The 12,521-nt window shown below is 43.9% G+C and overlaps 1 protein-coding gene across 1 annotated transcript; it reads left to right on the top strand.

Moving 5' to 3' along the window:
* The first annotated feature begins 4,363 nt into the window (after positions 1-4,363).
* On the top strand, positions 4,364-5,365 carry LOC110918849. The gene has a single exon (XM_022163130.1). It carries the CDS (start codon positions 4,364-4,366, stop codon positions 5,363-5,365), a length of 1,002 nt encoding a protein of 333 aa, XP_022018822.1.
* The last annotated feature ends 7,156 nt before the right edge of the window (positions 5,366-12,521 follow it).

Raw genomic sequence — 12,521 nt, 5'->3', positions numbered from 1 at the left:
CAACCCATGATAGAGTGCCACGAACCATCAATGTCTTCCATGTTCACCATAGTCCTGACCGTAGACCATACTTGCTGGGCAAAGGAGCACTGAAAAAACAGATGGTCTCTGGAATCCCTGTCTCTCATGCACAGCGGACAACACATTAGCCTCAAATTTGTTTCACTTCCCGCCTCCCAAACTGCTAACCTATCCTGAGTCTTGAGTTTATTCTTGATCACCAACCATAGGTGAAACGAATGCCTTGGAATACATTGGCTAAACCAAACCCCGTTAACCCACGTAACCGGTTGTTTTCGAGTTCGAATGTTATGCCACACCTCTAGAGATCTAAACGGCCTGTTGTTACCATCCAAATCTTTCCAAGTTGTGCTATCCTCTAGGTCCTGAATCAATTGAGGAACTGTTAACCCAATTAATACCGGATAAATATCGTACCAAGCACTCGGCCACTTCCAATGGCCATTTTCATCTATAATATCCGCAATAGAGGAGTTAAGCTAAAATCCCGCATTTGCTATATTACGAGGGGAAACAAACGAATTCAGCGGACAAATCTGGTTCCACTTATCGCTCCAAGCATTGGTCTGAGCACCACTTCGAATAATTTTCCAAATAAAAGGCCGAATAGTAGCTCGAATCGCCAAAATTTTCCTCCAACCCCAACTGATACTACCCCGCGGTTGGACCTCCCACAAACTTTTGCCATTTAACTTATGAGCATATATCCATTGGACCCAGAGAGACTTCCGTTTAGTGAGAATATTCCAGACATGGTTAGCCATTAGAGCTTTGTTAACATCAGAAATGCTGCGAATACCCAAACCGCCCTCATCCTTAGGTAAACATACCTCGGCCCAGGCAACTTTAGCTTTGGCCCTCCCTTGATTAGTAGCATTCCACAAGAACCGACGCATTAACTTTTCCAACTCATTTGTAACTCTAGATGGAATAATGAATACCGAGGCCCAGTAAATATGCATCGAAGACAGAACTGAAGTAATAAGTTGAAGCCTCCCCGCAAAAGACAGCGATTTGTTCACCCAACTACCTATCTTTTTCTCCACCCGATCAACTAACGGCTTACAATCCTTATACATCAGTTTAGTGGATATTAGTGGCACCCCTAAATACCGAACGGGCAACGTCCCTTGGTTAAACGGCATAATCTGAAGAATTTCCTGCTTGACATGTTGCGGAACGTTGCAAAAATAAACCGTGCTCTTAGCTGGACTCGGCTTAAGCCCCGAGGCATTAGTGAAAATCTCAAGAGCATCCTTAACCCTCTTGACCGAAATGGCATCCCCATGCACAAAAATGAACAGGTCATCCGCAAAAGCCACATTAATAATCTTCTGTTTCACACACTGAGCATGAAACTTGAAACCTGTCCCCGTGCATGCCCCACGCTGAAGGAGCAAAGATAGAATTTCCATAACCATCGTGAAAAGATAAGGAGACATCGGGTCTCCCTGTCTTAGCCCCCTTTTACCACTAAAGTACCCATGAAGATTACCTTGGAGACTTACAGAATATGTAACTGAAGTAACACAAGCCATAATCCACCCAACCATTTTAGTATGAAGCCCAAAACCATGCAGAACACTCTCCAAAAACGCCCAATTGACTGTGTCGTAGGCCTTTTGAATATCAATCTTGAATGCACATCTAGCTGGCCCCCGGTTCAGATGATAATTATGCATTAATTCCTGAGTCAATAAGATGTTATCTGATATTTTCCTTCCCGGAACGAACGCCGATTGATTTATGCTAACCAGCTTATCCAAACTACCTTTAAGTCTATCCGTGATGATCTTGCTAATACACTTATACAAGACATTGCAACACGAAATAGGTCGATAATCTAGCACCGTATCCGGGGTTTCAACTTTAGGGACAAGAGCCAGAATTGTATGGTTAAGCTGTTTGAGAAGCTTACCATTGCCGAAAAAGTCTAAAACCGCATCCGTAACTTCACTGCCCACAATATCCCAAGCACTTTTAAAGAACGCCGACGTATACCCATCAGGCCCCGGGGCTTTATTCTCCGCAATACTAAACATTGCACTTTTCACTTCTTCCCGAGAAACATGACGGACCATAGCACTCGCCTCATTGGTATTCAGCACATTAATTCCCAGCTCCTCCATATTAATAATCGAAACATGGTCCTCTCGGCCCAAAAACCTTTCATAATGCTGGACAAGGGCTACCGGCACACTATCTCCATCAAACCGATTGCCTTCTACATCTCGTATAGACTGAATTGAGCTACGAGCATTCCTGCATTTAAGCATGTTGTGAAAAAACGCCGTGTTCGAATCACCAGCACACAACCACTCAACCTTAGACTTTTGTTTTAAAAAACATTCTTCATCATAAGAAGCCGTATTGAACTGTGCAAGACAATCTGCTTCCTTCTCTCTCAAACGAACATCCAACGGGCTCTCGTCGATTTGTTTCTGAACAACATCAAGCTGTTTCCTAAGCTCCAAAACTTTATCATGCAAATTACCTTGATTGAATAACAATTTACGCATAAGCGGTTTCAGATTACGGAGCTTCTTCGTTACCGAAAACATTGTAAAGCCCTCTACCCGTTGTGACCATACCTTCTCGACAAACTCCCTAAAATCCGGTTTTGACGTAAGAAAATTTGCAAACTTGAAGGGTTTCTGTCGCTTCGAGACCGAGTTGGACATATTAAGAATGCATGGAGTATGATCCGATATCCTAAACGGATGATACCGGACAAAAGCTTCCGGGAACAACTCAACGAACTTCAAATTACCCATAACCCTATCAAGCTTCTTTAGCAAGCCAATACCCTTCTTTGGTTTCTGGTTCCACGTAAAGTGCAACCCATGACCCACAATATCAATAAGCTCTGTATGCTGAACACAATCATGAAACTCTCTCATACCAATAGAACTCGTTGAAGGCCCATTCAAAGAATCATCCACATGAAGGGCCGAATTAAAATCCCCCATGACCACCCACGGCTTATCATGACAAAAACTGCTATGCATACATAGAGTATCCCATAAGCATCGTCTTTCCTGATACGTATTCTTAGCATACACAAAAGAGGTGAAGAAAGATGCACTACCATTTTTCGGACATAATTGAGTATGAATAACTTGCTCCTCTCGAGACAAGACCATAAGATCCACAACCTCCATGTTCCACCCTATGATGATTCGAGTACCACGATCACACACATCACCATTCGAAGTCCAAGCCCAATTCCGAAAAACAGCTTTACATACCTTAGATAAATTTGTAACATCCACATGAGATTCCAGAATAGCACAAACAGCCACCCGATTTTCAGACAATAGCATACGAACCTCTTTTTGTTTCAGGGGATGGTTCAATCCCCTTATATTCCATGAAACCAAACTATCCATTTAAACCGACAACACCGGGAGTGCTTGCCCCCTCAGAAATTGGACGTTTTTCATGCCTCATGAACTCCGAAGATTCTGTTGGAATCGTTTCCACAACCTCGTCATCTGACAACACATGATTAGCACTATCGTTTTCCATGTTAGACCTCTTCTCATACACCGACCCATTACCACTCTCAGGCTCCCCCGGGTTATCAGAAAGCACTTCAAACGGATTTCTATTAGCTACACTAGCTCCCGCCTTAGCTGCCGTGTTAGGTTTCTCACTAGAGTCCAACTTACCATCTTTCGTGCCCGACGAGCTCGCACCCAAATTCCCTACTTTCGGCCTATACACAAACCTGGCCTTCTGCTTCTTTGGCATAGCCCCAATTCTAGCCGTTTTCCTCTTATCCGTTATGAATCCCTCATCATCTACAACCACTTGCTTGGCTTTAGTTACTATACTCTTAGGGCATGTCTGGTCATTATGTCCAAAAACACAGCACACCGAACAACGCTGAGGCTTCCATTCATACTCAATCTTCACCTTTTCGGTTATATAGCCCTCATCATCAAGCTTCGGAATGGCCACCGTAATAAATTCCTTTAACTCATTATCCGCATTAACCTCAATCAGGGCCCGGGCAAAACTACTCCTCCCCCAGTTATCCACACACATATCCGCCGTATATCCATCTAACCTTTTTGGCGTCCCCAACTTAGAAGCTAACAAACTATATACATTGTTCTATATGATTGGTGGCTTGATCCTGGTCAGTCACGCTCCCAAGCGGTAGTACTCCGCGTGTGGATTTTGGGGGTGTGACAGATTGGTATCAGAGCCATTGGTTATAGAGAACTTGGTTTTAATAAGGGGAAAACGTTTTTATTAAAACCAGACTACAACCAGAACAGTGCTCTCAATGATCCACAACGACGCTTCGCTCCACGTGCAAGACTCAACATCCTAAATGAACATACGAATTACTCACAAATTGAAGGGTAGGAGTTTTTGGGATATTAATAGCAAAGGTAACATGAGCTGGGGATGGAGGAAAATCTTGTCTCTTCGTAGTGTTGTCAGACCGTTTATATGGAAGGTGGTTAGAAGTGGGGCTCAAACTAATATATGGTGGGACAATTGGTGTCATATTAGTCCGCTAAGCGCTTTCATATCGCCCCGGAGAATAACTATTGCGGGCTTCAACATCTCCTCTTCTGTTTTAGAGTTAGTGGATGAAAACGGAAATTGGAGCTGGCCGCAAGCCTGGTATGACATATACCCGGTTTTAATTGGGTTGAATGCTCCTCAACTGATGCAAGGTATGGTGGACCGTACGGTTTGGAAAGACTTGGATGGGAACATGTGTTCGTTTTCCTCATCTGAAGTGTGGCATGCTGTTCGGAGTAGACACGATCAGGTATTATGGGTTGATGGGATATGGTTTTCTCAGTGTATTCCTCGTCACTCCTTTCACTTATGGTTAGTCGTAAAGAATAAACTTAAAACCCAAGACAGGCTTGCTGTATGGGAGGCGGGAAGTGCAACAAATCTAAACCTCATGTGTTGCCCGTTATGTAGAACTAATCGGGACTCTAGAGATCATTTGTTCTTCCAGTGCTCGTTTGCCTCTAAGGTGTGGAATGAAGTTAAAACTATGGTTCAAATGGGTAATGTTGATAGCTCTTGGCAATCCATTATGACGTGGATGGAATGTAATGCGAGGTCAAAGAGGACGGATCATATTATATGTAAGCTGGTTATTGCGGCCTCGACATACTTCGTCTGGCAAGAGAGAAACAACTGCTTGTTTTCTAATGCTTTTGCTGATCAGAAGGTGGTGATTCAGAAGATTAAGGAAACTGTGCGTTTACGGCTAATGGGGTTCAAGTTCCGAAGACAGCCGAGTATTGAGAGCATCCTTCGGACATGGAAGATTGGATCAAACGATGAGACAAATGATCCGGGCTAGCTGATTTTTGTTTAGTTGTGTTATTTGTGTTGTGTTGGCCGTTTATTGTGGTCTGGTTGTTTGTTTTCTTGGTCGTTTGGTTGTGTTTCTTGGTTGTTTCTAGTCTTGGTTTGTCTTGACTAGTAGTGTGTGTCAATTTCATGGCACACCCTGTTTTATTTGGTTTGGTGATTTATAAAATTTACCGGGGTAACCCTTTACCCAAAAAAAGACTCAACATCCTAGGTAATAAGGTTTATGTTTATTGCCTACATGCTAGAATTACATAGAACTTTGCTCGTGGTATGCTTAGATTACATTGTTCACTACTTGTTATTGCTTGAGAACACCTATGTGCTTACACTCTTCTGTCATCGCACTACTCGCGAACCATTCTCACTTATTCTACTTTTACTATGAAGATCATGTCTGGACGTGTGAACATGACTCAAGCCCAGTTGACGGCTCTTATCAATGAACAAGTAGCTGCAGCACTTGCAGCTGCATAAGCAGGTAGTATACCCTGCGGATGTGATTCACACTAGGATCTCTAGATCCTACATTAACTCTTGTGTTTAACTTTGTCCTATTTGTACACAATAGGTCAACACGCTCAACAACCTGTCTGCACATTCAAGAACTTCATGGACTGTCGTCCAAGCACATTCAGTGGCACAGAGGGAGCAGTGGGACTACTCCATTGGTTCGAAAAGCTCGAGTCGGTATTTGAAATGTGTGAATGCCCTGAGGATCGCAGGGTGAAGTACGCCACTGGCATGATGGAAGAAATTGCGCTAACTTGGTGGAACGCGCAAGTTCAGATTTTAGGGTTGGCAGCTGCTAACGCCACCCCTTGGAACGATTTCAAGGAACTTATCAAGAGGGAATACTGCACACGGGATGACATCCACAAGTTGGAAGATGAGTTTTACCATCTGAAAATGATAAGGTCGGAAATCGAAGCTTACACGAAACGGTCGAACGAACTGGCCATCTTGTGTCCAACCATGGTGGACCCTCCGATCAAGCGCATTGAGTTGTACCTCAAGGGTCTAGCATCAGAAATTCAGAGCCATGTGACATCGGCTAATCTCGACAATATCCAAGACATTCAGCGTCTTGCTCGTCGCCTCACAGATCAGGCGGTGGAACAGAACAAGTTGCCCAAACGTATCAGCGCTACTACTGCTACCACATCAGCCGCTACTCCCACTACCCCCAGTGACAACAAAAGAAAGTGGGAGGGGGATTCTACTAAGGGTTCAGCAACAGTTCAGTCTCAGGCTCAACAGCAGAAGACTGATCACTACCAGAGTCCTAGTCAGCAATCTTCTGGTGGTCACAGGCAGAAAAGGTATCAAGGATCTCACCCCAAGTGTCACAACTGTAACAGGCATCACAGCGGCCAGTGCAACAATGGTCGTTGCCAAAGGTGTCTCAAGATGGGTCACGAGGCCAAAGACTGTAGGAGTCCACGGCCTGCGAATCAGAACCAGCAACTGCAATTACTAGCTCCACAAAACCCGCAGCAGCAGCAACAGCGTGGCAACAGGGGATGTTTTCAGTGTGGGGCTGAAGGTCGTTTCAAGCGTGATTGCCCCCAGTTAAACCAGAACCAGAATCGCAACAACAACAACAACCAAGGCAATGGTAACAACAACGGTGGGAACAATAACGGCAATGAAGCTAGGGGTCGTGCTTTTGTGCTGGGTCGAGGTGACGCAAGGAACGATCCTAACGTGGTCATGGGTAAGTTTCTTCTCGACGACATTTACGTTACTGTTTTGTTTGATTCGGGTGCGGATACAAGTTATGTATCTTTGAAAGTTAGCCAAATGTTAAAACGTGCACCAACTCCCCTAAATACCAAACATGTCGTAGAGTTAGCTAATGGTAAAAGCCTAGAGGCCACACACATAGTTCAGGGTTGTAATCTTATCCTCGCTGGTCAGACTTTCTTCATCGACCTCATTCCTATAGTTCTGGGTAGTTTCGACGTCGTCGTTGGTATGGATTGGTTATCCAAGCAGCAAGCAGAGATCCTATGTAAAGAAAAGATCATTCGTATTCCCCGTTCTGGTCAAGAACCTCTCGAAGTTCAAGGTGACAAGAGTGGTGCCGTGGTTGGCATCATCTCCTTCCTGAAGGCCCAGAAGTGTTTACGAAAGGGGCACACTGCCATTCTGGCACTAGTTACTGATGCATCAACGAAAGAGAAAAGAATAGAGGATATTCCTGTGGTACGCGAATTTCCTCAAGTGTTTCCTGAAGATTTACCTGGACTACCGCCTCATCGCCAGGTCGAGTTTCAAGTCGAGCTAGCTCCAGGAGCAGCACCCATAGCTCGTGCACCGTATCGTTTAGCTCCAACTGAACTGGAAGAACTGTCTAAGCAACTACAAGAGCTCTTGGATAAGGGCTTCATTCATCCAAGCTCTTCGCCATGGGGAGCTCCAGTACTATTCGTGAAAAAGAAGGATGGCACTTTCAGAATGTGCATAGACTATCGCGAACTGAACAAGGTCACAGTGAAGAACCGCTATCCTCTTCCTCGCATCGACGACTTATTCGACCAGTTGCAAGGGTCGAGTTACTACTCCAAGATTGATCTAAGGTCAGGTTACCATCAGCTGAGAGTCCGGGACGAGGACGTCTCTAAGACAGCATTTAGAACTCGCTACGGTCACTACGAGTTTCTAGTCATGCCATTTGGGCTTACGAACGCGCCTGCAGTTTTCATGGATCTTATGAACAGGGTGTGCAAACCCTATCTAGACAAGTTCGTCATAGTATTCATCGACGACATTCTGATCTACTCCAAGAGTCAGGAGGAACACGGTTAGCACTTACGTCTTATCTTGGAACTACTTCGAAAAGAACAACCGTATGCCAAATTTTCAAAATGCGACTTCTGGCTTCGTGAAGTCCACTTCTTAGGCCATGTGGTGAACAGGGATGGGATTCATGTCGATCCATCCAAGGTAGATTCGATCAGGAACTGGCCTGCACCGCGTACACCAACGGAAATACGCCAATTCTTGGGTTTGGTGGGGTACTACAGACGGTTCATTAAAGACTTTTCCAAGATCGCACAGCCGCTTACAATGTTGACACAGAAAGGTGTTACCTACCGTTGGGGTAATACACAAGAGACGGCTTTTCAGTATCTGAAGGATAGACTATGCAGCGCACCTATTCTTTCATTGCCAGAGGGCACGGATGATTTTGTGGTCTATTGTGATGCATCGTTACAGGGGCTTGGTTGTGTATTGATGCAGCGGGATAAAGTTATTGCCTACGCTTCACGGCAACTCAAAGTTCATGAACGGAACTACACGACGCACGATTTAGAGTTGGGAGCTGTTGTTTTCGCGCTTAAGATATGGCGACACTACCTGTACGGTACCAAGTGCACTATTTACACCGATCACAGGAGTCTCGAGCATATCCTTAAGCAAAAGGATTTGAACATGCGTCAACGAAGATGGGTCGAACTTTTAAACGATTACGAATGCGCTATTAAGTACCATCCAGGCAAAGCCAATGTTGTGGCTGACGCTCTCAGTCGAAAAGACACTCTACCTAGGCGTGTACGAGCCTTACAGCTCACTATTCAGTCTGATCTTCCTGCACAAATACGAGATGCTCAGGTGGAAGCATTGAAACCAGAAAACGTCAAGGCTGAAGCCTTACGCGGATCAAGGCAACGATTAGAACAGAAGGAAGACGGCGCCTACTATGTAACAGGACGTATTTGGGTTCCCCTATATGGCGGTTTACGGGAACTTGTGATGGATGAAGCTCATAAGTCTCGCTACTCGGTACATCCAGGTTCGGATAAAATGTACCACGATCTTAAAACAACATATTGGTGGCCTAGCATGAAAGCCCACATCGCGACTTATGTCGGCAAGTGTTTGACATGTGCAAAAGTCAAAGTGGAGTATCAGAAACCAGCGGGTCTACTTCAGCAACCCAAGATACCGCAATGGAAATGGGAAGAAATTTCCATTGATTTTGTTACAGGCCTACCCAGATCCCAACGTGGGAATGATACTATATGGGTGATCGTGGATCGACTCAACAAGTCTGCTCATTTCTTGGCTATTAAGGAAATGGATAAGTTCTCCACTCTCGCAGACGTTTATCTTAAAGTAGTTGTTTCGAGGCACGGGGTGCCCACCTCCATCATTTCGGATCGGGATGCACGATTCACGTCAGAGCTATGGCAAGCGATGCACAAATCTTTTGGCTCACGGTTAGACATGAGCACAGCATATCATCCTCAGACGGATGGGCCGTCTGAGCGCACTATTCAAACTTTAGAAGACATGCTTCGGGCGTGTGTTATCGATTTCGGAAACGGCTGGGAAAAGCATCTTCCTTTGGTGGAGTTTCCGTATAATAACAGCTATCACACCAGCATTCAAGCCGCTCCATTTGAGGCATTGTACGGGCGTAAATGCCGGTCACCTCTCTGTTGGGCAGAGGTGGGGGATAGTCAGATCACGGGTCCAGATATTGTAGTGGACGCCACAGAAAAGATAGCACAGATACACGCATGGCGGCAGCTCGTGATCGCCAGAAAAGTTATGCTGATAAACGCAGAAAACCACTCGAGTTCCAAGTTGGGGATCGAGTGCTACTCAAAGTCTCACCCTGGAAGGGTGTGGTTCGATTTGGTAAACGGGGCAAGCTCAATCCACGGTACGTTCGACCGTTCGAAATCACTGAAAGAATAGGCAAAGTAGCCTACAGACTAAACCTACCAGCTGAACTCGGTGCAGTTCACAACGTATTCCACGTGTCGAATCTGAAGAAGTGTCTGTCAGATGAGACCCTCATAGTTCCTTTTAAGGAACTGACTATTGACGCACGGTTGCAGTTCGTCGAGGAAACAGTTGAAATCACGGACAGGGATGTCAAGGTCCTCAAGAACACTAGAATACCTTTTGTACGAGTTCGTTGGAACTCCCGTCGTGGCCCAGAGTACACCTGGGAACGAGAAGATCAAATGGAACTCAAGTATCCCTAGTTATTCAAAAACTGTGCAACCACTGCTGAGGCTGAAGCTACTACTACAGAATTTCGGGACGAAATTCCAAATCAACGGGGGGATGATGTGACACCCCAGGAAAACCAGTAAACGATACAACTTACCTAGCTTCCTCAGTAACCGCATGCTAAATTTCGGGACGAAATTTCTTTCAAGTTGGGGATAATGTGACAACTCGAGTTTCCAAGATTCCAATTCCGCATTTATTGCACGTTCATTGTTTGTTAGTTATTTATTTGCACAATTGGTTGCTATGAAACTGTATACGTTTTAATACAATAAAGTGTATTGTGTGATTGTGCATGGTTATGTGTTAATTGTGAAAGATTTGTCAAATGTGTGAACTTGGTGGTGAAACTGTGAACTATTTTGAGATGGTGTACTTATGTAAAAGTTAATACTTGAGGATGTAGAGAGTAATTAGTGAAATCCTAGTGATACTTAACCCTAATCCCTTTTCACTAATCATTACACAAAACAAAGCACATACTTTCATTCTCTGATTCCCTGGCAATCATCATCATCTTCATCCTAGGCACAAGGTATTCATCACTCTTGATTTCCATACTCTAACTAGAATCAATTCAAGGTAATCGTTTATTGATTGTTTGATTGTATCAATTCTTGATTGTGTGATTCTTGTAAACCCTAGTTCTTCACATGTTGGTTCTGTAATTGTTGATTTGATTCTGATTATTGAGAAAGGAATAGGGTTGTTTTATAACTATTTTCTTGATGATTAAGTTGCATGTTGTTAGAACTGTTGATGATTTATTCGATTACTGCACTATGAATACATGAATTAGGGTTTTCTGGTCGTACAAACGAAAGAAAACGTAACTGTTACAATGATTTGCATGATTAACTTTTGGTTGATTAAGAGTCCGACCTTTTGAATATATGGCACTAGTCCGACCTTGTTTGATGATATTATATCCGAGTTTTTATGTGGTGTTGATGTCCGAAGTATGTGAATACATCAAAAGCTCAGATTTTTATAACATAAAGTGTCCGATTTTTACATATGATTATGAAAGAGGTCCGAACATTGTGATTCTATATGGTCCGACCTTTAACAAGAGATGTGGTCCGAGTTTTGGGCTTGAAGCCCTAGTCCGACTTTTGGCTTAAACACAAGTGTTGTCCGAGTTTTAACCCCCACACCCTTGTCCGACCTTTAAACACATGAAGGGGTCCGAGTTTTGTGAGCCCACCCCCATGTCCGACTTTGTAGCTTGTTCCCTTTGTCCGACTTTTTGAACATGGAAACCCCCCCACCTTTTGTCCGAGTTTTAGAAGGGCAAGGCCCTGTCCGACGTTGTGTGATGTTTACTTTGAAACAATGAATTGTATGTCAAATAATGTTGAGTCTGTTTAGATGTGTGTGACAACAGTAACATTGTTTAGTTCATTAACTGAGTAAGTTTGTAACTCTGTTAACCTTACTAACTGTGTTAAATTGGTGTAACTCCGTTAAACATGAAACTCTAATGGGTTGTGAACGTTGTTAACTTACTAACTCTGTTAGTTTATCATTTCCGTTACGTATGTTAACCCTGCCAAGTATGTTATGAATAACCATGATAGTGCAAACTGTAAATGACACTTACATGAAACATGAATTGCACGACTTTGTTTATCTGCTTACGTGATACGTGATAATTGCTTAAGTGCATGTTATGACATAGATTGCATGCGTATCATTACGAACATGAACTGATTTATTACACGTGCATGCAATAGGACTTGACTGATTACTTGTGAACACATAACATAGCATACCGAGCAAACCAAGGTGAGTTCACACAGCCAAGGCATGGGATTCCTGGGTTGGGAATTGGGTTGGAAAGATTTGAATTGGATAATTACTCGTACTTACACTATTGCTAGACTATATACCATCGTCCTCAGGTTAGTCAGGACACTTACGTAAAACCTACGTAAATTAGAATCTACCACTGTCTCCCGGGTCGGGAGGACACTTACGTAAAACCTACGTAAACTCATACCTACTACTGTCTTCCGGGTCGGAAGGACACTTACGTAAAACCTACGTAAACCCCACACGTACCACTGTCCTCGGGGAAGGGCACTCACGTAAAACCTACGTGACCTTGTACG

The sequence above is a fragment of the Helianthus annuus genome, chromosome 14 (genome assembly GCF_002127325.2).
Source record: "Helianthus annuus cultivar XRQ/B chromosome 14, HanXRQr2.0-SUNRISE, whole genome shotgun sequence".
In the NCBI taxonomy this organism is placed as follows: Eukaryota; Viridiplantae; Streptophyta; class Magnoliopsida; order Asterales; family Asteraceae; genus Helianthus; species Helianthus annuus.
The sequence above is the reverse complement of the archived record's forward strand: the minus strand, read 5'-3'. Positions and strand labels throughout refer to the sequence as shown.

What these genes read in the sequence shown, in the direction of transcription:
- LOC110918849 (XM_022163130.1), top strand. Translation starts at nt 4,364, where the DNA reads ATGAACATACGAATTACTCACAAATTGAAGGGTAGGAGTTTTTGGGAT.